This window comes from Corylus avellana, chromosome 1 (genome assembly GCF_965113065.1).
Source record: "Corylus avellana chromosome 1, dhCorAvel1.hap1.2, whole genome shotgun sequence".
Lineage (NCBI taxonomy): Eukaryota > Viridiplantae > Streptophyta > Magnoliopsida > Fagales > Betulaceae > Corylus > Corylus avellana.
Genome location: NC_142490.1, coordinates 26,799,636 through 26,822,210, shown reverse-complemented (window position 1 = coordinate 26,822,210; position 22,575 = coordinate 26,799,636). Strand labels below are relative to the sequence as shown.

Below are 22,575 nucleotides of genomic sequence, written 5' to 3'. Positions count from 1 at the left end.
CTTCGAACTTCTAGGAATTTAGCACCCATTTCTCGAGCTAAACCGAGTCCTGCCAGAACTGCCTCATACTTGGCTTCGTTATTCGTAGTTTTAAATTTTAGCTTCGAAGAATTGCATAGTTCTTCCCCATTCGGAGTAATCATCATTATTCTAGCTCTACCGTGCTTCTTCGTAGATGATCCATCCATATAAATCACCCATGTCTCATCATTCGGCCAACCGGTCGCATCCAGCAAAATTAGTGAACTCTACCAAAAAATCAGCCAGTGCTTGACCTTTGAGAGAATTCCGAGGGAAAAACTCAATGTCAAATTCTCCCAACTCAATTGCCCAGTTAGCTAGTCTTCTCGATAAATCTAGCTTTCTTAATACTTTCTTCAAAGGATACTCGGTCAATACCCTTATAGTATGAGCTTGAAAGTAGGGTCGAAGTTTTCTAGATGCTATAATCAAGGCGAAAGCCAGTTTCTCCACCTGGGGATATCTTTCTTCAGAGCCCCTTAAGGCTCTGCTGATGAAGTACACAGGCCTCTGAATTCCTTCTTCTTCTCGGATTAATGCTGCACTCACAGCCGTGGGAGACACAGCTAAGTACAGATACAGTGCTTCTCCAAGCCTCGTCTGGCTTAGCAAAGGTGAGCTCATTAGATACTTCTTTAGCTGTCCGAAGGCTTCTTCACATTCGTCCGTCCATTTAAAGGCCTTTCGTAAGACTTTAAAAAATGGAAGACACATATCGGTTGATCGTGAAATGAACCGATTTAGTGCTACTATTCTTCCCGTTAATTGCTAGAGTTGTTTCAAATTTTTTGGAGACTGCATATCTAAGACAGCTTGTATCTTCTCGGGGTTAGCCTCTATTCCTCGGCTCGACACCATGTAACCGAGGAACTTTCCCGACGAGACTCCAAATGCACATTTCGAGGGATTCAACTTCATCCCATACTTCTTCAAGGTCGCGAACGTCTCTTGCAAATCGAGTGCATGGTTCTACGGCAGCACACTCTTCACTAGCATGTCCTTAACATATACCTCCATATTCTGTCCGATCTAGTCTTGGAACATTTTGTTAACCAGCCTCTGGTATGTTGCCTGTGCATTCTTCAAACCGAAGGGCATGACTTTGTAACAGTACAGGCCTCGGTCGGTTATGAATGCAGTTTTTTTCATGATCTTCTGGATGCATATATATCTGGTTGTAACCAGAGAAAGCGTCCATGAAGCTGAGAAAGCCATACCCAGCCGTCGAGTCCACCAATGCATCGATACGGGGTAATGGAAAGTTGTCTTTTGGACAAGCTTTGTTGAGGTCAGTAAAATCCACGCACATCCTTCATTTCCGATTGGATTTTTTAACCAATACTACGTTGGCTAACCAATCGGGATAATAAACTTCCTCAATGAAACGAGCTTTAAGAAGCTTCTCTACTTCTTCAGCTATAGCCATATTCCGTTCAGGAGCAAACTTTCTTCTCTTTTGCTTCACCGGCTTCATACTCGGATCCACGTTGAGTTGGTGAAGAATGTCTTCAGGACTGATTCCTGGCATATCTTCATGGGTCCACACGAAAACTTCTAAGTTCCGTCGAAGGAAGGTGATGAGACCGTCTTGGACCCTGGGACTGATTTGTGTCCCAATTTTCAAAATTTTGCCTTCACCGACCATTACGTCTTCTAATGGCTTGGCTGGCTCTCCTTTAGACTCATTCCTACCTTTACCACCTACTGTACCAATCACTATAGGAGTCGGGTCCGAGGCCTTCTTGAGAAATGTATTGTAACATCTTCTCGCCTGAGTCTGATCCCCCTCTTACTTCTCCAACTCCTTCCTCAGTTGGGAACTTCATCATCAAGTGGTACGTTGAAGTTACAGCCTTCAACTTATTCAAAGCAGGACGACCTATGATGGCATTGTAAGCAGCGGGTCAGTCAATGACCAAGAAGTGTACCATTACAGTCTTCTGTTGGGTGCCGTCCCTGCCATCACAGGTAGTGAAATAAGGCCAATCGGCTGGACTTGCTCCCCTCCAAATCCGACCAAGGGAGAATTAAATGGTTCGATCCTGTCGCGACCAATACCCATTTGCTTGAAGACCGGCCAATATAGGACATCGTCTGAATTTCCATTGTCCACCAAAATTCGATGGATCATATGGTTGGCCACTGTCATTGTTACTACTAGTGGATCGTCATGCGGCTACATTACCCCCATAGCATCCTCCTCAGAGAAAGAAAGAGTCATTGAATCCTTCCTCGGAACCTTAGAAGGTCTTTGCACTGTAAGGACCCCTTCAGTTTGTGTTTCCCTCGCATAAGTCTTTCTGGCTGAGTTGGATTGTCCTCCACCAGCTATTCCTCCGACAATAGTGTGGATTTCACATACCACTCCTTGGTCCCGAGGAGCTCCCGGATCCTCTCTCGGACCATCCTCCCGATCACGTCTCGGATATCATCCTCCTGCGTCTCGATTTGCATCCAACAGGAGGGGCTGTTGGTGAACCGCATCTCGATTCCTCCCTCCTGCAAGGAACCTCACAAGCCTTCCATTTCTTATGAAGGTTTTGATCTTCTGACGCAAAGTTATACAATCTTCTGTCAAATGCCCATGATCATTATGATACTCATAGAACTTTGTTCGGTCTCGCTTCCTTGGATCACCCCACAACTTACTCGGCCACCTGAAAGCTGGGTCCCTTCTAATTTCCATGAATACTTCATTGACACCAGCATTCAAGGGTGTGAATCTTTGATCTTCACGTCGCTGGGGCTCTATCTTCGGGAAGGATGGCACGGTCTTCTTCACCACTTTCTTTTGGAATTTCCCTTATTTTGGAGTGGATGTTGCGGGTATCTCCTTCTTGCTTTCCTCCTTTTCTCGGTCTTCTTTCTCCTGACCTTTCGTTAAAGCTTTAATCATTTCCTCCTGATTGATGCATTCTTCTGTCTTACTGATAAACTGGCGAAGAGTTATCTCTGTCGAACTCTTTGATACTTCGGCCGTCAGAGGCCCATTTGGCCTGACTCCGTGCCATAATGCGAATAATACCGTTTAATCACCTGGGTTCTCCATCAACAGTTTTTCTTTATTAAACCTAAGCATGAAATACTTCAGACTCTCTTCCTTTCCCTGACGAAGGGATAGTAAACAAGCTAAGTGCTTCTTCCTCTTCTGGGTTGCCAAGAATTGGCTTAAGAAGAGGCATCCGAGTTCTTTGAAATTATCCACCGACTTGGCGGGCAATCTGGCGAACCAATCCTTAGAAACTCCTTCTAAGGTAAGGGGAAAGATTCTGCATGCAATTTCATCTGGAAATCTATGAGGGGAAAAATGAGCGCGGATGCTTTCCATATGTTCAGAAGGGTCGCCATTACCATCAAACTCCTTGACACGAGGGATCTTGAAGTTGTCAGGCAAGGGGAAACCCAACACTTGATCAGTGAAAGGCAGGTCGGTGTTGTCCATAAGCTCCCCAGCAGGGCTTTTCTCCTCTTTGGCAGCCAACTTGCAAGTTAGCTCTTCATACTTCTTTTTAAGATCTTCCATGTCAGCACTCATCTGGCCCTCATTCCGCCCATTATGGTGGTTGCCATGGTGAGGTTGCTCCCGTCGAGGCCTAGTATGCTAAGACCTCTTTAGGTTCTCCTGCTCACGACATTCCTCATTTTGGACAGTCGTATGATGGCTGGCTTGAACCGAACTCGCATCTTCCTCATGATGCGAATCTGCAATCAACTTTCCCTTGCGGATTTCGGCAAGCCTTTCCTTCTCACACTTCTCTTCACGATTCTTTGCCCGCCTTTCCTCACACTCTTGGTCCCTCTGGCTATTGTGGCCTTCAGCATCTGTGAGCCTTGCGGCGAGGTCTTCGTTCTGCTTCTTTAGGGCCTTCATAGACTCGGTCATCTACTTCATAAACTCAACTAGGTTGGATGGTACTAGTGCGTTGGAGGCTCCGGCAGTAGAACGAGTGGTCACCAAAATGGATTGATAGATGGTAAGAACTGATAAAAATCGAGTTCCCACAGACGGCGCCAAACTGTTGATGTACAGTTTTCTGAGTTGACCAACACACAAGTGGTTTGACTGCACAACAAAGAAGAAGAGAAGGATCGAAGAGACCGGGGGTGAGCCGGCGGGGACACTCTGATGCCTAAGTCAGAATTTGAGAGAGAAAGAGTATAAGCAACAAATGAAAGCTTAAGAGCCAAAGTTGCGCTTACCCCTTTATGAAGAGATCATCTGTCTTTTATAGGCATTAAGTAGTGAAAGTCCCTTCACCAATGAACCACCTTTCCCTGAGTTTCCGCGATGCAGTTACTGACAAGAGATTTGGGTGATCATCCTCTCCGAGATCTTAGGGGATCAAGATCATAGGATTTGGTAGTTGCGTGTATCACTTGATTTAAACATTTGTAAATGATTGTTGGATAATATATTTGATTTGCATTTTAGATAGATATGGCAGCTTTTGAATAAACAAGATCACTTATCTATTAACGACTGTATCATTCAAGATACCAGAGTTATCCTTGTAGCCGAGACATGTATGTCTTGAGTTGGTCTCGGACTTAGCGGTCTCGGCTCAAGGGTCTCAGATCCCATGGGTCTCGGTCATGAGGATATCAAATATGTAGGCCTCGGACTTGGTTGCCCAGATCCTTACTGGGCTTGGGCCTTTCCATGATTAAGCTGGACCTAAGGATTACCGGGTATCTAATGGTTGATCTATGACCCAACATTATCTATCTATGATATTCTTGAGTTTGATCTTTACCTCTGCAATTCATCTCACATATCAATTATATATTACATGTGCTAAGCCTCACACGTGAAGTTGAATCTACATGTGAGAGAGTGTTAAAATATTTATTTATTGCATTCATATTTTCCAATTAGCTTAAGCTTTTTGGATTTTCAATAAAAATTATTATGCCATAGACGAAAACCTAGCACCACATATATCCCAACACTACATCACACCTAAGATGAACCACACATTCAGAGTATGGCATCACAATGCATAAATGCACAACAAGGACCTGCTAAATGGGTTGCATATCATTGTATTAGCTTATGAGTAATGTTATACACTCCCACTTTTTTACACCCACTTCTCCACACCCGTAAGTGGCTTTTAAAACCACCATTAATTTTGGGATGAATCCTTATTAAATTTTAATCCAATGATAATTTTAAAAGCCACTTATGGGTGTGAAGAAGTGGGTGTAAGAACGTATGAATATGAGGAAGGTGGACCCGCTTCTCTCTCTTGTTTTAGAGAGAGAAGCTCTGAATAATAAACCCTAGCCGCCTCCTCAATGAGGTTTTTTCCTCCGCCTCGCGCGGCCTTTCCGGGGAGGAGGGAAAGACATTGCCTTTTCCTTTCTCTCCTCCCCCCTCCATTTCCTTGCTCGTTCATTGGGATTTTTTGTGCTTTTTTCCATTTTCTTGTGCAGCAGCGCCGCCCATCGCCTTTTCTCACTATCGTCGCCGTTCAGCCACACCTTCCGCCGTCCACAACCTCTCAAGTATCACAGCACCACCCAGCTTGTCGTCCACAGCCCTCTCCACCCAGCCTATCGTCCTCAACCCTCGTCGCAGCTCCTGGTTGTTGTTTGGGATATAGATTGGGTTTTTTTAAAACGCAATCTACTCTCCCTTGTCAATTCTATCGTCAAACGCCCCTATCCACCTTCCACAGCGGCTCGCCAGCTTCCTGTTACCGCTAGCTAATCCTCCATCCGCCAACCATGCGCCGGCTAGTGGTGTACATGCGCAGGCGCGTGTATCCCATGCGCCACCCGATCTTCTCCATCTAACTCTCCTCCACTGGCGTAGCTGCTTTGTGTGGTTGTTCTTCTGTTGTAGTATTTCCGTTGTTTTCCTATATGTGTTGAACTTTCTGTTTGGTTTTGCTGTATTTCTTATTTTTTGTGAGTTACAATCTGCCTGTACTGATGTGTATTGATCTTGTGGGAGAGTTTTTTTTGTTGCTGGTGGCCGTCCTTCAACGGCTTCATCTCGGATCTCTGCAGTCCCATCCCTACAACAATCATTTAACAGTGATTGTTGCTTTTATCGCACGAGACTCTTCGCTGAGTTCTTATGCATTTTAGAACTGTCTTGTACGACCCTACTTGTCTAGGGTTTCTTTGGGACCATGGATGAAACCATTAGGGGTGTCAAGGCGGTTACGGTTAGCGGTTATTGGTAAAAACCGCTAACCGTTAACCGTCTAGCGGTTAGCGGTTAGTGAAATAGTTAACCGCCTGCTAACCGCTTTTTTAAAATTTGGCTTTTTTTGGGGCTTTTTGGGCTTTTTTATTAGGGGAAAGTCCACATAACCCCCTCAAACTGCCACTCAATTGACAATGTCCCCCCCAAACTTTCAATTGTGACAATGTCCCCCCCAAACTATCAAAAATTGTCAATGTTCCCCCCAATGACGAAATTACCCTTAGTAAAATATAAACAAAAATACTAAAACTTCTAGAAAAAACCTAAAACTAACAAAAAAAAAAAAATCCAAACTTGGCCAATTTTTTCTTTTTTAAAATCAATTTTATAAGAAAAAAAATTAAAAACATTTCGATTTTTTTTTTTTTATAAAAATTGAAAATTTTCGTTTTTTTATTTTATTTTTGTTTTATAATTTTATTTAAATAAAAATTTACATTTAAAAAAAATAAAATTTTCGCTTAATAAAATGAAATTTTTTGTTTTTTAAAACTAAATAAAAAAAATAGTTTTTTTAAAAAAAAAAAATTTCCGTTTTAAAAAAAAAAAAAAAAATTGTTTAGAAAAATTGTTTTTTTAAAAAATATATTATTTTTAAATTAAAATTTTTTCGTTTTTAAAAAAAATCATTTTTTTTTTAATTTATAGGGATATTTTTGTCTTATTGAGAAATCTATAAGGGCATTTTTGTCTTATTGCAAGCCTTGAGAGGAACATTGACAATGTTTTGGTAGTTTGAAGGGGACATTGTCACAATTGAAAGTTTGGGGAGACATTGTCTATTGGGTTGTAGTTTAAGGGGGATATGTGGACTTTACCCTTTTTATTACTGTAGCATTTTTTACCCTCATTTGGGCTTTTCGTGTTCACAAAACACTTTATTTAATATTCAAGTCAAACACGAGCCGAGCTTATACGAGCTGAGCCCGAATTCGCACGCGAGCGGCTTGCTCTCTTAACACCCCTATAAGTAACACATTGTTGAATCTAATGTCAATTACTTAATTTGATATTATATAATCATATGATCTCATTAAATTAGATCATATGATTAATGATTTAAATTATTATCATCTTTACTGATAATCCTTTTTTTTTTTTTTTTTTGAATTGAACTTATTATCTAATGGTATTATGGTAATGCTCAAACTCCTAAGTCCTAAATTCCTAATGATCTAATGGTTATACACTCATACTTAAATTATATGATCATATTATCTCACAAATCACAATTCATTTTAATATAATAAAACTATCTTAGATCTAAGAATCTAAAATAATGTGATATATGTTTTCTAAGTATAGAGTATCCAATAAATAATAATGCTTTGATTCAATTGTGATTATCATTGTACAATGTACATGAATAATATGAATTATATGATTAACTTGTAGACTTATGACTTATGAGTTATGTCATATTATATATGTATTATTTCTTATTATATAATCATATGATTTAATAATCAATTCATCATGTGATATAATCATATCAATTATAGTGATAATATATAAATTACTAAAATTATAATGATAATATATTAATACTTCAATTGTGGTTATAAGTAACACTTTCATTTGATATTATACGAATCACATTATCATTGTACATTAATAATATAATTAACTTGAATAAAGTATTTGAATTGTCATTGAATCATATAATTAAGTATTGATCTTATACATTTAATACTCAAATTGTGATTTAATTATCTAAAAAAAAAAATGTTTGATTTAATAATCAAGTGATTATGTTATATGTACAAATATTATTATAATTATAACTATAATTATAAAAATATATTATACAAAAAGGCGGTTAGCAGTTAGCGGTTACAGTTAGTAAACCCAATAACCTCTAACCGCTAACCGCTAGGCGGTTATAACGGTTAGGCGGTTAGCGGTTAATACGGTTAGGCGGTTAAGCGGTTAGCGGTTATAGCAGTTAGCAATTAGCGGACGGTTAGAAACCGCCAGCATTGACACCCCTAGAAACCATTACCTACTGTTTGGTCTTTTTGGACTATTCCTAGTTTCTGTTACTGTCCATGCATCTTTGCTGCACTTTCCGTTTGGGCTTTGTTGTTGGGGTGCCCACCCTTTCAATTTTGTTATTTGATCCCCTGTAACCCACTTTCCCTTATTTGATTAGGCAAAAAAAAAAAAAAAGTACGAATATATGTAACATTACTCCTAGTTTATTACAGCCCAGACTTCAAAAATAAGATCTTGATTTCAAATGAAATAAATAATATTCATTTATAATAAGTCAAGAGTTAAAATTTATGCATCTAATAGTTTTATATGATGTCAATGTTTACACACATTTAAAAATTTTAAATAACGATAAAATGAAAAAGATCCTTGTCTCAGACGCGTCAATATTGGCGTAAGCAAAATAGGGAGGGCCTTTAATGAGAACAATTACCATGAATGAGAAATGCAAAGCAGATTTAAACTTGGACAAGAGGTTTATGAAATCTATGTAAAAACAGTTTCCTTAACTCTTAAGAGAAAGTACTTGGACAGCTTAAGGTTTGCGGTTGCAAGAAATTAAATAAGATTAAATGGAATTAGTTGCTGTGCAATCTAATGTAGTGGGACAGGTTTATGCTCCAATGATTTGCTTGTTGACCCTAACTAGTCCTAGAACAAGTTTTATTTTCTAAGGTGAATTTTCAAATCATATGCACCTTACAAATAACAACCGAGTGGTAAGAATCATGGAACCTTCTATAAATACTCCATCTAATGGACTTCTTAAATAGTTTGAATGCAATATGTATTGTATCTTATTGCAGATAAGCAGAATTAAGAATACTTACAGAGTTTGGAGTTTTCATTAAGAAATCAAATTAGAGAAAAGAATCATTGCACAAAAACCAATTTCCTCTCTTCTGTACAAATCAGTAAGGGAAGTTCCTTCCACATTTGAACTTAGCAGTGCTTTTTTTTTTTTTTTTTTTTTTTTTTGAGAAATAAAGGCAGGCCGGAGAGACCAATTGTGGCTATCTTGCCTAGGCATGACCATAGTAGCACCTACCCGCTGGGAGCCGCACAGTAGGGGCCTAGACAGTGGTAACCGCAGGTGCATCCTCAAGTCCGATTGAATCATAGTCTGACCTTGCCCCACCAAGGCATCAATAGGAACTTCGCAGTGCTTGATGACCTCTATTGATTAGCTAAAAAGATCATGTCAAGCATAATGTCAAACATAGATCTGTTAAGCAAACATTACAAATTTGCTTCCAAAAATTGCAACAACAATCACCGCTAAGCATCACAACAACTAAAAATCTATAGTATATAACTTTACATTTACACAGTGAAGAGGCCTGTATTCTGTTTGTTTATTACCTTGAACTATGTACTCGACATTACATGGTTCGCAACATGTGGCTGATATATCTCTGCATCTTCAATTAACTTCTTCAGAGCAGCTGGTCCCATACACTTGAGAACCTAATGCCATAAACAAAATATCATGATCACTTCTGGCTTGCATGGTTTTATAGAAAGACAAAAGGAACATTACAGGAAGTGAGAGCTAATTAATAAGCAATATTACACTGTAATGGAAATTAAATAGACTTTCTTTCAGGTCAAGCAACAAAGCCATTAAGAAACCTACTTCAAGTAAAATGCACAAGAAAGGAGGAAAAGATATTAGTTTTTTCCTTTTTGTAAAACATTTTTGCTATAAATATGCTGTTGGGTAATACATTTTATTAAAGGTGAAACGCAAAAGTAGGAAAGAACTTAATTTCCAAAGAGAAAACAAGAGAAGCACCAAACAAAAGAAAAAAACACTAATTCCAAAAGTTATTTAATCAAAGAATTTTACACCATTCCCGCATAAAAGTGATCTTAAAAAGCTTTAACTTGGACAATGGAAGTTCGATGTCATCATAGCATTTCTTGATGTATCATGAGAAAGGTGAAAAGGTGATTCCTTTATGTTGCAATTCTTCAAGTCACTTACCCAACAAGGCTTGGTTTAAATAAGGGAAGCTTCCTAACCCCAAAACACCAATAAAGCTTTTACCATTATACTCAAAAGTCATTTCCCATACCATTCCAGAAGAAGTCTCGATACAAATCTAATTCGTGTGTCCCATCAACAGGCATGGGAAAGACTGACAGTAAACGAGTCAGCAAACTAAATTGGTCCTTATGATCTAGGCAATCCTTTCCCTCTTAGACTTATAGGGCAAACTTGGAGGCAATCCCAGATAAGAACCGCTGATGTTGCACAAAAACCCCACAAAAGAAAAAGCTTTTAGGTTACTAAAACTGAAAGTCACTCTAAAAACAGCAATTTGACTTTCTTCCATGCCAGCACATCCTTTACGGAAATGAAGGTAATTGATTGACTTTACAGATGTGGATTTTATATTTTTGTTGTGCTTATGATTGATTTTCAGTTCAAGTCTGTACAAAGATAAGACATATTAAAGGAAATCATTTTGGAGCTCACTTGTAATAGGCATCTAATCAATTTTATGTTTGGCAATGACAAAATTAGTGTAACTTCACTACATTAATAAATTTCTGGACACATGATAAAATAAGCCACTACAAGTTATTTTATGCTTGTACCAATATGCTAGTTACACGATTTAAAAATAAAAATACTAGTTATACATGGGACTTTCTATTGCTATATCTTTGACTATATCCAAGAATCAAAGATTCGTTTCTTGAAATTCATTCCAAAAACACCTTTACTTAATCTAATTTTTCACAACTATGACTTTAATATCAGAATAAGTATACTTTTATTAAGAGATCTCAAATATATACAAAATTGGCCTAGAAAAAAGTTATAATGGCCAACCTTCCCTATATCTATCAAACCTAAGAAGCTCCCAAAAGAAAGAAAGAAAAAATGATTAACAGGAAAGAGTGGAAAAAGGCATCAAACCTCATTAGCATCTTTAAAACAACTGGACTCATCTTTTTTCGGCCAATGTACTTGCCAACATCTGCACACACAAAAATGAAAAAGATATAAGGCGATAATTACCAAGTAGAATATCTACATAACCTTTATTTTGAAGGAAACAATAAAGTAAGCAGATCTAAGTCTCAAGTACAATGGTCCTCAAAACAAGACGCTAGGCATAAATCAAATTGTTTACAACCTATCTAAAACCTTGAGAATAGATAAGCCCACTAACGTTTATGTAATAGTTCATCAAGGTCATAATATGATGTTGTCTACTTTAAATGTATAACACTTTGCTTGCAAAATTTTCCAAGATTTAGACTATAAGGCAAGAGTCGAGACTGGTCCAAGTGATCCGATTACCACAATTTTCAACATGTTTTGGGTAGGTTTCTTAAGTTTTTTATCGCAATTATTAATTTGGCCATGAATGGACTATATTGCAGGCATTAAGAATTCTGGGTTCTCAAGCAGACTGTAGAAGTTCTTAAAGGGGAACATTGCTTCAGATCATGTCACCTCTCTCTTCCAAGGCGGCGTGCTAGCTCTTCAGCCAAAGCTTGCCCTGATGTGTCACCATCTGTTGCCAGGATAATTCGAGAAACCTAATAGGTGAAAAAAAAAGAACTTAAAAACTCAGAAACTTCACATCCAAACAAAACTCTATTCAAAAGACAGGCACCAAATGTACATACCTTATTAAGGTTTTCTTTGCAGTTCCATAGAAACTGAAATGCCGTGTCCTAACTTCACATGCACGTGCATGCAAATAAAGAATACATATATTAACAACCGAACGATAGATTTTAGACGCAAAATTTTCAGATGAAAGACACAAATGTCATAAATATAACTAAAAGGAAAAAACTGAAATTAGACAATATGTTAAGACTGGAAGAAATGACTCTCAGCCACAATTCAAAAGAATGTAAAAACTTAACAACATATATTTGCAATCTCCCGAGAAAAAACTCAGAAAAAACTCTTTACGCACTACAGTTCATTTTGCATTTTCTTCAGTAATAATACCAAATATTCCGATGCAATAGTTGTCAAAATTATAAAATAAAAGGGCAAAAATGGTATTAGACAATACCTATTACTTGAAGAGTGACTGCGAATCACAATTCGAAATAATCAGGACATCTGAGCAACATAGATTTACAATTTCCCGGGAAGGAAACAATTTTAACATACTTCAGTCATTTAGTTGGTTATCTCTAGTGATAATTTACCAACCTTAAAGATAATTAAAAATGAGTTTGCCTAACATCTATGACCAATAGATTTAAAGGGCCCAGTCACCCTTGTGGACCATGTGGCCAAGAGAGCAGCAAAACTGCTCTTTATATGAAAATCAAGTGGTTTCATAATGCAAAATGACAGTAGAAGGCCCTACTTTGGTAAAGATAGAAAAAAGATCAACTTCCTTGATTCTGTTCAAGAGCCAATAGAAGAATGCACACTGCCTGCCCTAGTTCAGTTGCTTGATTGCGAGATTAGCGACACAGAATAAGTATTTCATGAAAATTAATTTTACATCTTCACATTATCTACTTTTGTAAATAAAATAATAATAAAAAAAATACAGCAAACAAATTTCTCCATTCTTTAAAAGCACCAAACCATTTTTTATTTCCATACCAATATTGTATAAATATAATTTCTCACATTTCAGCGAGCATTCTGTCTTTTGGACAAAATTTCCCTGGTATTTTAACCTAAAAAAAGATCTGTAACCGTCCCTTAGCATCGAGTCCAGGGTGTACACGCCTTAAAAGCCAGCAGAGTATTTATGCATATATGTTTATGGGAAAAGAGAAATGTAAAGCTCTTCTAAACCTTTATTTAGAGGTGAGACTAGGCCCACTGCTAGAAAATAATATCTGTGAAGTGTGATAACAAATTTTTTACTAGTAAGTGAATTTTCTTAGTCCAAATATCTAAGTATGCACAAGCACTTCAACATCTTGGAGAACCACTGCTGAGGAGACAATAATAACAAGGGTTTCAAATGATGCATGCGCAGGTGGTGATTATGCTCTTCCTGCTGATTATATTCTAGACCTATGAAATAAAATGCCTAATAGGTCAAAAGTAACAAATATGGGGATTAGGATGTCTATCCAAACGATATGCACTTGTATCCATATCATGCAGTTGGGAGTGAGATTCTAAATTCATGATTGCCTCATCCGTAGCATTATAGTATTAGCACAACAAACTGAATTTTGAAAAATTCAATTTTTACATGGCCAAAGATGTAATTAATTCATTTTTTGGAGGAATTTTTTTTTTTTTTTTTTTTTGGGTAATTTACAAACACCCAGCTGCAACTTCACCCTCCATCCCATTCTTATGGGCAGATGAAGTACCATTTGAGCAAGAACTCATTGGCATTATGTTGACGAATTAAATCCCCATCTAGTCCAGTGATTTATCCCAATTAGAAATAATCACAGTTCATGCTTATGAATGCTAAGCAAACATTGTGAACAACATACAAACTCAAAAAGGACGTATGCATGTGTTGACAATCCAAAAGAGCAATAAAATCACAAGAGTGACAATGGGACTACCTGGAGCACACAGCCAATAGTACATTAAACGTAGTAAAATGGTATTAAACGAGTTTCCATTAAGCTCTATGGCATCAAATGTATGGTTATTTATTTCCCCCCAAATTGTCTACATGATAAAAAGAAAAATATCCTTGCAAATCAAATCGCTCTCCTGATGATCGTACATAAAATATGCCAAATGCCTTAAGGCCTAAAGTACACAGCCAATCATACAATAATCATAGTAAAATGGTATTAAACAAGTTTCCATTAAGCTCAATGCCAGAAAAAATATATTTATTTACCGACCAAGAAATTGTCTACATGATACAAAGACAAATCGCCCAGAAAATCAAATCACTCTCTTGATTATCATACATAAAATATACCAAACTCATTAGAACCTAAAAAAAAAAAAATCTGTGTAACATTTTTCTCTTGGACATGGATACAAACCATATTGTTGTTCCCTGTAAATTAGAGATTGTTTACTTGACAAAAGACACAATGCCATCTGCTTTTATCTATAGGACAGACATTGTTTTATGCTCCTATAAGACATCAGCAGTTTTGCATTTAATATACCATATTATATAAAATTACACGGGAAAAGAAAAAACCCTGGATAGCTGTTTGCATAAAAAAGTTACAGCAGGCTCCAAAGAATTTTTGTATCAGTGCAAACCTTTTCAAAGGATGGTAATTCTTTAGTCGAAACCTTTCCCGGTGCACCACCAGGAACACTAACACAATTGCGGAAGCCAGCTTCCTCCAGTGAAAGCTTATCCAGTTCACCTTCGACCTGTACTCAACATCAAAAATAATAAAATCGGGAGCGAGTATGAGAGATCTGAATTGCTGTAGAAAAGCAACCCAAAGAGGTGACAGAGGAATTACAATAATGATTTCAGGCACATCATTTATATCGTCGAGACCGTATAATATCTTCTCTGTACCCTTCTCCTGCAAATCAGTAGAAAAATAGTGAAGTAGAATTCAGTTCAGAATGCATCCAAATATCATTTCATAAATATATGCATAATGGTAGACAAATAGAACTGGAACAGTTACATTCAAGGAGTTTATTGTCTCATTTCAACAAAAATAAAATCGGGGCTAGTAAATACATAGTGAACCAACAAGGATCTACTGATTCATCAATCTATCTTTTGCTTGAAGCTGCTATGGCCTTGTTTGTTAAACAACAAGGCCTTTTCCACGGTACTGTTGACATTAAAAAAAATTAAAAAAAGAAAATAATGATTGGTATAGAAAAGTATAAAAATGGTATTGAAAAGTGGAAAACTTTGTTTTGTAGTGATTTTTTTATTTAAATAGTAGTAAAAAGTAAATGATGTGATATAAAAAGTGAGAATGTTTTGATGTTGATTTTTTTAAAAAAAACTGAAATGAATAGTGTGGTGGTGTTTGGTGTTGTTTAACAAACATCACGTATCTGTTCACCTTGGTGTTGTTTAACAAACATCACGTATATGTTCACCTCAGTCATAGTAATGCAATGTTGTCCATATATGGCAGACCAACATCAGTACAATTCTTTGACAAATGGAACACAAAATCTAGTATTTAATGGACTATGAGCTCTCCAAGAGCCCATTGAGCATCAAGTTAAAAGCTTTGATGAACCAAATCATGAGGAACTTCAGCATATGTAATCTCTACAATGCACCAAAGGCATTGATATGAAGAGAAGATACTACAAACTTGTTAAATTACCAGTTATCCCAAAAGCTTAAGCTTATAGGAAGAGATAAATTTAATCACTTAATCATACTTTAACACTCCCCCTCACACATGGGCTCAAACTCCCTTTTAATAGGTGAGACCCAACACGTGGAATATTTAATTTAAATGAAAGGTGATTTGACGGAGTCAAGGTTCTATCCCATGACCTTTGGCTCTGGTACCATGTTAAATTACCAATTATCCGAAAAGTTTAAGCTGATAGAAAGAGGTAAATTTAGTCACTTAATCAATACTTTAACACTCTCCTTCACATGTGGGCTCAAACTTCCTTTTAATGAGTGAAGCTCAACACGTGGAATATTTAATTTAAATAGGGGGTGATTTGACGGAGTTAAAGTTCGATCCCATAACATTTGGCCCTGATACCATGTTAAATCACCAGTTATCCCAAAAGCTTGAACTTATTGGAAAAGATAAATTTAATCACTTAATCATACTTTGACAAAACCAATGATTTGGATGGCAGTATTTCATCATTATCTTTCAAATTTGCAAATGTAAAACTCCAAGCTAAGTATTAGCATCTTACCTGCCAAAATTTCTTTCCTATAGTTCGGTATTTGCAACCAACAAGTTGTCCATTTCGTCTATAAGTAAAAGCAATGACATTCTGCGCATGAAAACTTCAATAGAAATTATTCATCCAGAATGAAAAACTTCAGTAGAAATTAAAAATTATCAACTTTATGACATTCTGCACATGAAAACTTCAATAGAAATTATTCATCCAGAAAGAAAAACTTCAGTAGAAATTAAAAATTGTCAACTTCTCTCAATTGGAAGCGCTCGAGAATTAAAGCACCAAACTACAGGGGAGAGAGAGAGACTATTGAGGAAACTGTAAAAAGTTATTCTTACCTTTTCTGGCAATGAAAAAACATTTTGGGACAACCACAAAATGAAATGTAGAATAATATCTAGGGACACTACTAGCTTAAGAATCCAATGTGACATAGTTCTGAACCTATGATCATCCATTCAAATAAAAAATGGCAAGTTTTAATATTTATATAATTCAGGTACCTTATCATTAGACATTTGCATAACAGCATTTCTTCGCAATGTTTCTTCAGATATCATCCGCTCACCAAAATATGCAATCAGCTGAAACAAAGAATAAGAGCAATAATAACAGTAAGTTAAACATCAGCAGTTGCACATAAATAGCTTTACGGAAGGGGGAGAGAGAGAGAGAGAGAGAGAGAGAGAGAGAGACTAATCACGGAAAAAATGCCAGGAAAATGCTAAGAAGAGAACTCCTAATACAAGCTCTCAAAGACCTTCATACATTCCTGGCTTGTATTTCAATGCACACGGTAAATCATGTAACATGTGTGTCCTATACACAAAACTTTTATCCAAGTCTTTATAACCAATTACACACTTCCCTTTTGTTTTTCTTCTTGGTCATTGGAGGCCTGTTAGTCTGAGTGCCTGCGTAGGAGAAGACAGTTCCTAGCCTTTTGATTCCGAGCTAAATGGAAAAAAAGCGGGCCAGGCAACTCTAGTCATGCCAGCCAAGAGGCAAGCAGAAGCTAGTATAAAGCCTTGTATGAAAAGTGGCATGAACGATAGGATATCAGGTCCACTTGAAGGGCTGAATCATCAATGTCAGGGATATAAGCTAATGCACTCTTTGTCCTAAGATAATCTAGATCCCCTAGGAGTGGAACAAGTGAGAAAACTAAATTGCTAGCACTCTAGCAAGTAAAGGACAATATAGACTCCACTTCTAAGATATAATAGACTGCTTTCTAGTGAGGAGAAATTGAGGAAGGATGCAGTTACAGTTGAGCAGGAGAAGACTATTCTTTTGGAGGAGGTGAGGTGAAGGCAAAAGTTAAAGGAATTATGGTTATTGGTTAAAAGAGGGGGATAAAAATACAAAAATTTTCCATCGGGTAGCGAACTCTAATAGAAATGGTAACAAATAGAGAACTTGTTTATCAATGGTTCTTTTCTCTTGTATACATCCTGTATACTAGGGTTGCACCCCTTGCAATTTTTAGTAAATTTGCTTTACTTATAAAAAAAAAAATTCAAAGAGAAATTATTTCTGGTGAACAGGAGTAAACCATTTCTCCAGGTATATGCCTCCCTCTTAAAGTAATGCTAATATCTAATGGATGGTGACTATCCATAGCATTCATAGGCCAGTTACCACTCTTGTGAATGGTAATAGTGAAGCACAAATTTTGAAACCAAGCTATGTGAGAGAGGGGAGCTGGTAAACCTAATGACATTGAATGTATAATTAAATGAACTACGGCAATTAGTTTTTATGATCAATACAAATGAGTGCTTGCCTAAATATATAACCATACTCATTGCTTGATCTCATTCAGATGGTCCAGAATTATAAGGTGGAGCTTCTAGCATGAGCAGAGAAAACTTGCTTGATGCCAACAGTCGTCGAAACCCCATATGATACATCATACACGATAATGTCATTCAACTCATATCAAACCATTTATAATTAATGTATTATTACAATAAACATAGTGGCTTGAATGATGCAGTATAATATACAGCAAGTCAACCCAGTCAATTTCTAGGTCACTGATTTGCTTATAGCCCAACATTTTCCCCATATTTATTCTTATTAAATGAAAAGGGAGACATGCAAAATACTTATCAAACCTTTCAAAGTTAAAATATTCTATATGGGTTTCCATTGTGCATTGATCAGCATTTGAGAAAATTTAAATAGTTTCAGCAATTGGCCATTACTTGTCACTTTACTGCTTATGTGTAGTATTATTTTGGGGAAGTGGCTTTAGCGCTATGCTCATGAGACGGACGCCTTATGAAGGGTTGTGGTGGATTTTAAATATGGCAGTGCATGAGGTGGGTGGTGTATAAACGAGGTTCATTGCAAATTGTAAGGATGTGTAAGTGGTGGATCATATGCAATTCCGAAATGGATATATTCATTGAAATATATTCTTTACCAGACTAGTATATGATTGAAAGGAGGAAGTGGTTTCTTCTTTCTTTGACCTGGTACAGTGGTACTCTCACAAAGTACGGCAAGGAGGTGAGGATATAATTTGTTGGATCCCTTCCAAAAGGAAAAGTTGGAAGTGAAGCCTTACTATCATGTGTAACCCATTCATGTAAATTCTCATTTTCCTTAAAAGAGTATTTGGAAAATTAAGGTTCCTTCAAGAGTAGCGTTCTTTGTGTTGATGGTGGCCTTAGGGAAAATCTTGACTTTGGATAACTTAAGAAAGAAGAACCTTATTGTGGTGGATTGGTGCTGCATGTGCAAGAAAAGTGAGAAATCTATTGATCACCTTCTTAATTGTGAGATTGCAAGAGAATATGGAGTACGCTTTTCCATTTGTTTGGTGTTCTTTGGGTTATGCCTAGAAGGGTGAGAGAGATCGTGAGTAAGAGAGGAAAAATGGGAAACCGTAATGCTAATGAAGCTTGGAGGTTGGCTCCTTCGTATTTAGAGCTTGTTTGGAATTATGTTGAGTAATAGAACTTGTCTAAAGAAAAAGTTTGAACGAGTTTCTTTGAAAAATCCTCATCTTCAGGCTTCCCCCAAAATGCAGTTTGAAGCTTTTTTAGAGCAAAAAAGTGCTTTTAAAATTTTTTTACCTAACAAACCCATTTTTGCTTAACGCATCTTTTTAAATACTAAGAGCACTTTTTAAGCTCCTAAACACAATCCCAACTAGACTCTTAATGTGCTGTATTTGGCGAGAGCAGAATGCAAAGAACTTTGAAATTCAAGAGACTTCGACGATAGAGCTTAAAAATATGTTGTTCCAATCCCTCTACACATGGATAGCATCATTCAATTGCTTGCCTATTTCCAATTTTTCTGAGTTTTTGGATTTTTGTTCCTCTTTTTCTCCATGTAAGGGGTTTCTCTTGTACACATCATGTATACTAGAGTTGCACCCCTCTGCTCTTTTAATGAAATTAGATTACCTATATAAAAAATAAATATTTGAGGTGGGTAATGGCTCCAAAATTAGATTCTGACATGATGTATGGTGTGAGGATCAAGCCTTTAAGCTTTTATGGACTTGTTCAGTATTGCCTATTTTAAAGAAATTGTCGTTGCGGACCATTTGAAGCTTTCTAATGCCTCTCGTCAATAGAATGTTAACTTTCTTAGAGAAACTCCCGATTGGGAAGTGGATATCTTTACGTAGTTCTTCAATTTTTTGTATTGCTTCAAATTGAGAAGGGTGATGAAGGCAAACTTTGTTGGGTACCTTCCAAGTGAGGCTTGTTCGATGTTAGATCATACAACAATGTTCTTGTTCCCCATAATAATACCTTTTTTCCTTGGAGGAGTATTTGGAATAATAAGGTTTCTTTGAAAGTAGTGTTCTTTGTTTGGTCAGCCTCATCAGCGAAGATCCTCAGCATAGATAATCTAAGGAAGTGGCAGATATTGTGGTTGATTGGTGCTGCAAGTGATAGAAGAGTGGGGAGTCAGTAGATCATTTTCTACTCCATTATGAGATTGCCAGTGCTCTTTGGAAAACTATCTTTAGCAGTGTAGAGCTAGCTTGGGTTATGCCTAGTTGGGTGGTAGACCTCTTCTCTTGCTAGAGAGCGCAAGTTAGTAGGCTTCAGTTTAATGCAATATGGAAGATGAAACTGCCTTACGTGTGATGTCTTTAGAGGGAAAGAAAGAAGTTAATTCTAAGTTAGATACTTGTACATCTATTAACAATAAAAGAGTAACATGTTGAGGTTGAAGGGAAGTTATTCCCACATGCAAAGGATTCCATTATTAAGGATAAAATATAATGTTCTGTGGGTGCTGGAAATAGCCATAGAAAAGACATGTTGATGCTTATAAATTCCTGCCTTGCAGTCTTTAAGATATAATTTTTGCAGAATACCAGTTGAACTAGCTTGAATAGTCCAGAAACTAGTTTTGTCAATTTTGGATGACATAATTCAATGAAATGTCATATTTGTTAAGAACTAGTTCAGCTATTACCCAATAATTCTAAGCCTGATCTCCCTTGTACTTTAACAGCAACCTAGTCACTAAAAATGGCACTCTACCCTTGCCAACATTAAAACAACATGCCCTGAAAATATCTCTACTTTGATTCTTGATTAGAATATATTCAAAGCAACATGTGATTGGATGAAGAGTTCTTATAAATGAAACTTATGTAAAAATAATAATCGAAGTACCTTGGCACCCAGTGGTTCTAACCCTAGACTTTCCTCTGACATTTGTTCAAAGGACTTGACTTTTTTGGTGACTCCATTATATGCTGCCATGCTGTCTGCAAAAGACTAAAACCCAAAAGAAAAAACCAATTTGCTTAGTTTTTCTTTTTTTGCATAGGAAATACGTAAGTTGATTCTTATAATATTTTTACCTGGCCTGCCCATCCACATTCAGTGTGAAAACACCTCCACATCCCCAAACTCCTACAAGATTCAGCCACAGAAGCATCAAGGCTTAATTCCACCACCCACTACGATATATGCATGCATATGAGCAAGTAGGAGAAGCAGCTCACCCATCTTGGATGATATGAAGGGATAAACTCCTCACCATTGACTGCCCACCTTTGCACTATGTTACAAAAGAACAGAAGATTCAAAAATATTTAATAGATTTATTAAATACCAAAGTTGCAAAGACTGTATATGGATAACCAAATATATACAATAAAGGAACATACAGTGTGCCAGCAAAATGATGTAGATGTGCAATAACATATTAACAGAGCTGTATAAGAGAGGAGAAACCTTGGGGCAAAACAATTGATGGTACCGCCCAGGAATAACAAAATCGTCGCATTTGATACCAAGAATCTCCATTTTCTGCTTTACCACTCTCACTTTAGCTAAATCATCGGTTTCTACTCCTATTTGCTCCACATTCGCTTCATGAAAGTATCAATTAAAATTGTAATTTGCTTCACATTAGCTCCAAGACAATCCAAATTTTCAATTAAAAAAATTTTTAAAACAGGAAGACATTAAAGGGAGAGTTTTTGCCTTCAAGTTGGATTCAACATCTTAGGTAATTTAGAAAATGAGAAGTGCAAAATAACATCAGTTAATATATCCTTTCATATAACTCTGTTATTTCTCAGAGCCCTTTCTGGTTGTCGAGAAAATGCGGGTAAAGAATGCAACATCTAACTTCTGAAATAACATCAAATTGCAATATACATAAACCCCAAAGACAAATATGGTTACTTCCCCAGAAAAATCATAAATAATCCAAGCCTAGTTGAGCCAACGTCTTACTGAAAATAAATAAATAAATAAATATATATATATATATATATATGAAAACAAAAACAAAAACAAAAGCAGCAAAAACCAGCAGATTCCATTTGGTTTTCTTTTCTCGACAACCAAACAAAGAAAAACGAATATTTGTTGCGGTAACAAACAAAAAAAAAACAAAAACGAGGTAAAATCAGTGTAAGGGATAAAGCGGATGATTAAACAGGTTGATTAAGAACTTGGGCATGAACTACACTATAAAGTTTAAAAGCAACCAAACAGGGTATAGTCTTAAAAGTGTTTGGCAAGGCAAGGCAGTACCTGGTGGAGTGGTATGAGAGAGAAAGCGAGCCCCAACACGTCCTAATCTGGTGGGAGAGGTAGAGGGGGAGGAACCAAGCAGGTGCTTGGAAGAGAAGAAAGCGTAGGGAGGACGACAGAGACAATGGTGAATGAGTGGCATTTTTGCTTCTTTGTGTTTTTTGAACTTCCTTGGAGAGAGCCAGACACGGTCTTATCTGAGTCTTGCGAGTAATGCTACATTGTGTCCTCTCACTTCGCATAATTTATAAATCATTTTATCGGTTATAAAAAATAATTTATAAGAGTATTTACAGTAGTTTATTTATATTTTTATACAAAATGGCTAATCAAAACCTATTTATCTAGCTTAGTTAATGAGTTTTAAAAGACACCATACATTTGACTATCTATTTTTTTTATCTATATCATTTAAATTTTATTTATTTTTATTTTTTTAAGGATTGTAGTTTTTCTAAAAATCCTATTTTTCAACTTTTTGGAAGAAAAAAAATGTGGAGAGAGAAATA

General features: G+C 36.7%; 1 protein-coding gene across 4 annotated transcripts; it reads right to left on the bottom strand.

Moving 5' to 3' along the window:
• Nucleotides 1-8,686: 8,686 nt before the first annotated feature.
• On the bottom strand, nucleotides 8,687-22,262 carry LOC132172252 (nucleic acid binding protein). Of its 4 annotated transcripts, none has more exons than XM_088512170.1 (14): nucleotides 22,067-22,262; nucleotides 21,257-21,375; nucleotides 21,025-21,080; nucleotides 20,881-20,932; nucleotides 20,690-20,794; nucleotides 16,538-16,618; nucleotides 16,044-16,124; nucleotides 14,645-14,710; nucleotides 14,433-14,549; nucleotides 11,882-11,929; nucleotides 11,706-11,791; nucleotides 11,163-11,223; nucleotides 9,596-9,700; nucleotides 8,687-9,420 (listed from the first exon to the last, which is right to left on the bottom strand). In XM_088512170.1, exons 1-13 carry the CDS (start codon nucleotides 22,206-22,208, stop codon nucleotides 9,602-9,604), a joined length of 1,113 nt encoding a protein of 370 aa, XP_088368296.1. In that variant the 5' UTR covers nucleotides 22,209-22,262; the 3' UTR covers nucleotides 8,687-9,420; nucleotides 9,596-9,601. The 4 variants fall into 4 exon arrangements, with proteins under 4 accessions (XP_088368296.1, XP_059439706.2, XP_059439705.2 ...); XM_059583722.2 differs by having other exon boundaries at nucleotides 8,688-9,420; nucleotides 21,257-21,393; XM_059583723.2 differs by lacking the exon at nucleotides 16,044-16,124 and having other exon boundaries at nucleotides 21,257-21,393.
• Between the last annotated feature and the right edge of the window lie 313 nt (nucleotides 22,263-22,575).

Excerpts from the sequence above, each read along its gene's own strand:
- LOC132172252 (XM_059583722.2), bottom strand. The coding sequence starts at position 22,208 with ATGCCACTCATTCACCATTGTCTCTGTCGTCCTCCCTACGCTTTCTTC. Across the intron at positions 21,081-21,256 it reads ATCAATTGTTTTGCCCCAAG|TGCAAAGGTGGGCAGTCAAT; the intron begins GTTTCTCCTCTC and ends TTTGTAACATAG. Across the intron at positions 11,792-11,881 it reads GCAAAGAAAACCTTAATAAG|GTTTCTCGAATTATCCTGGC; the intron begins GTATGTACATTT and ends TTCACCTATTAG.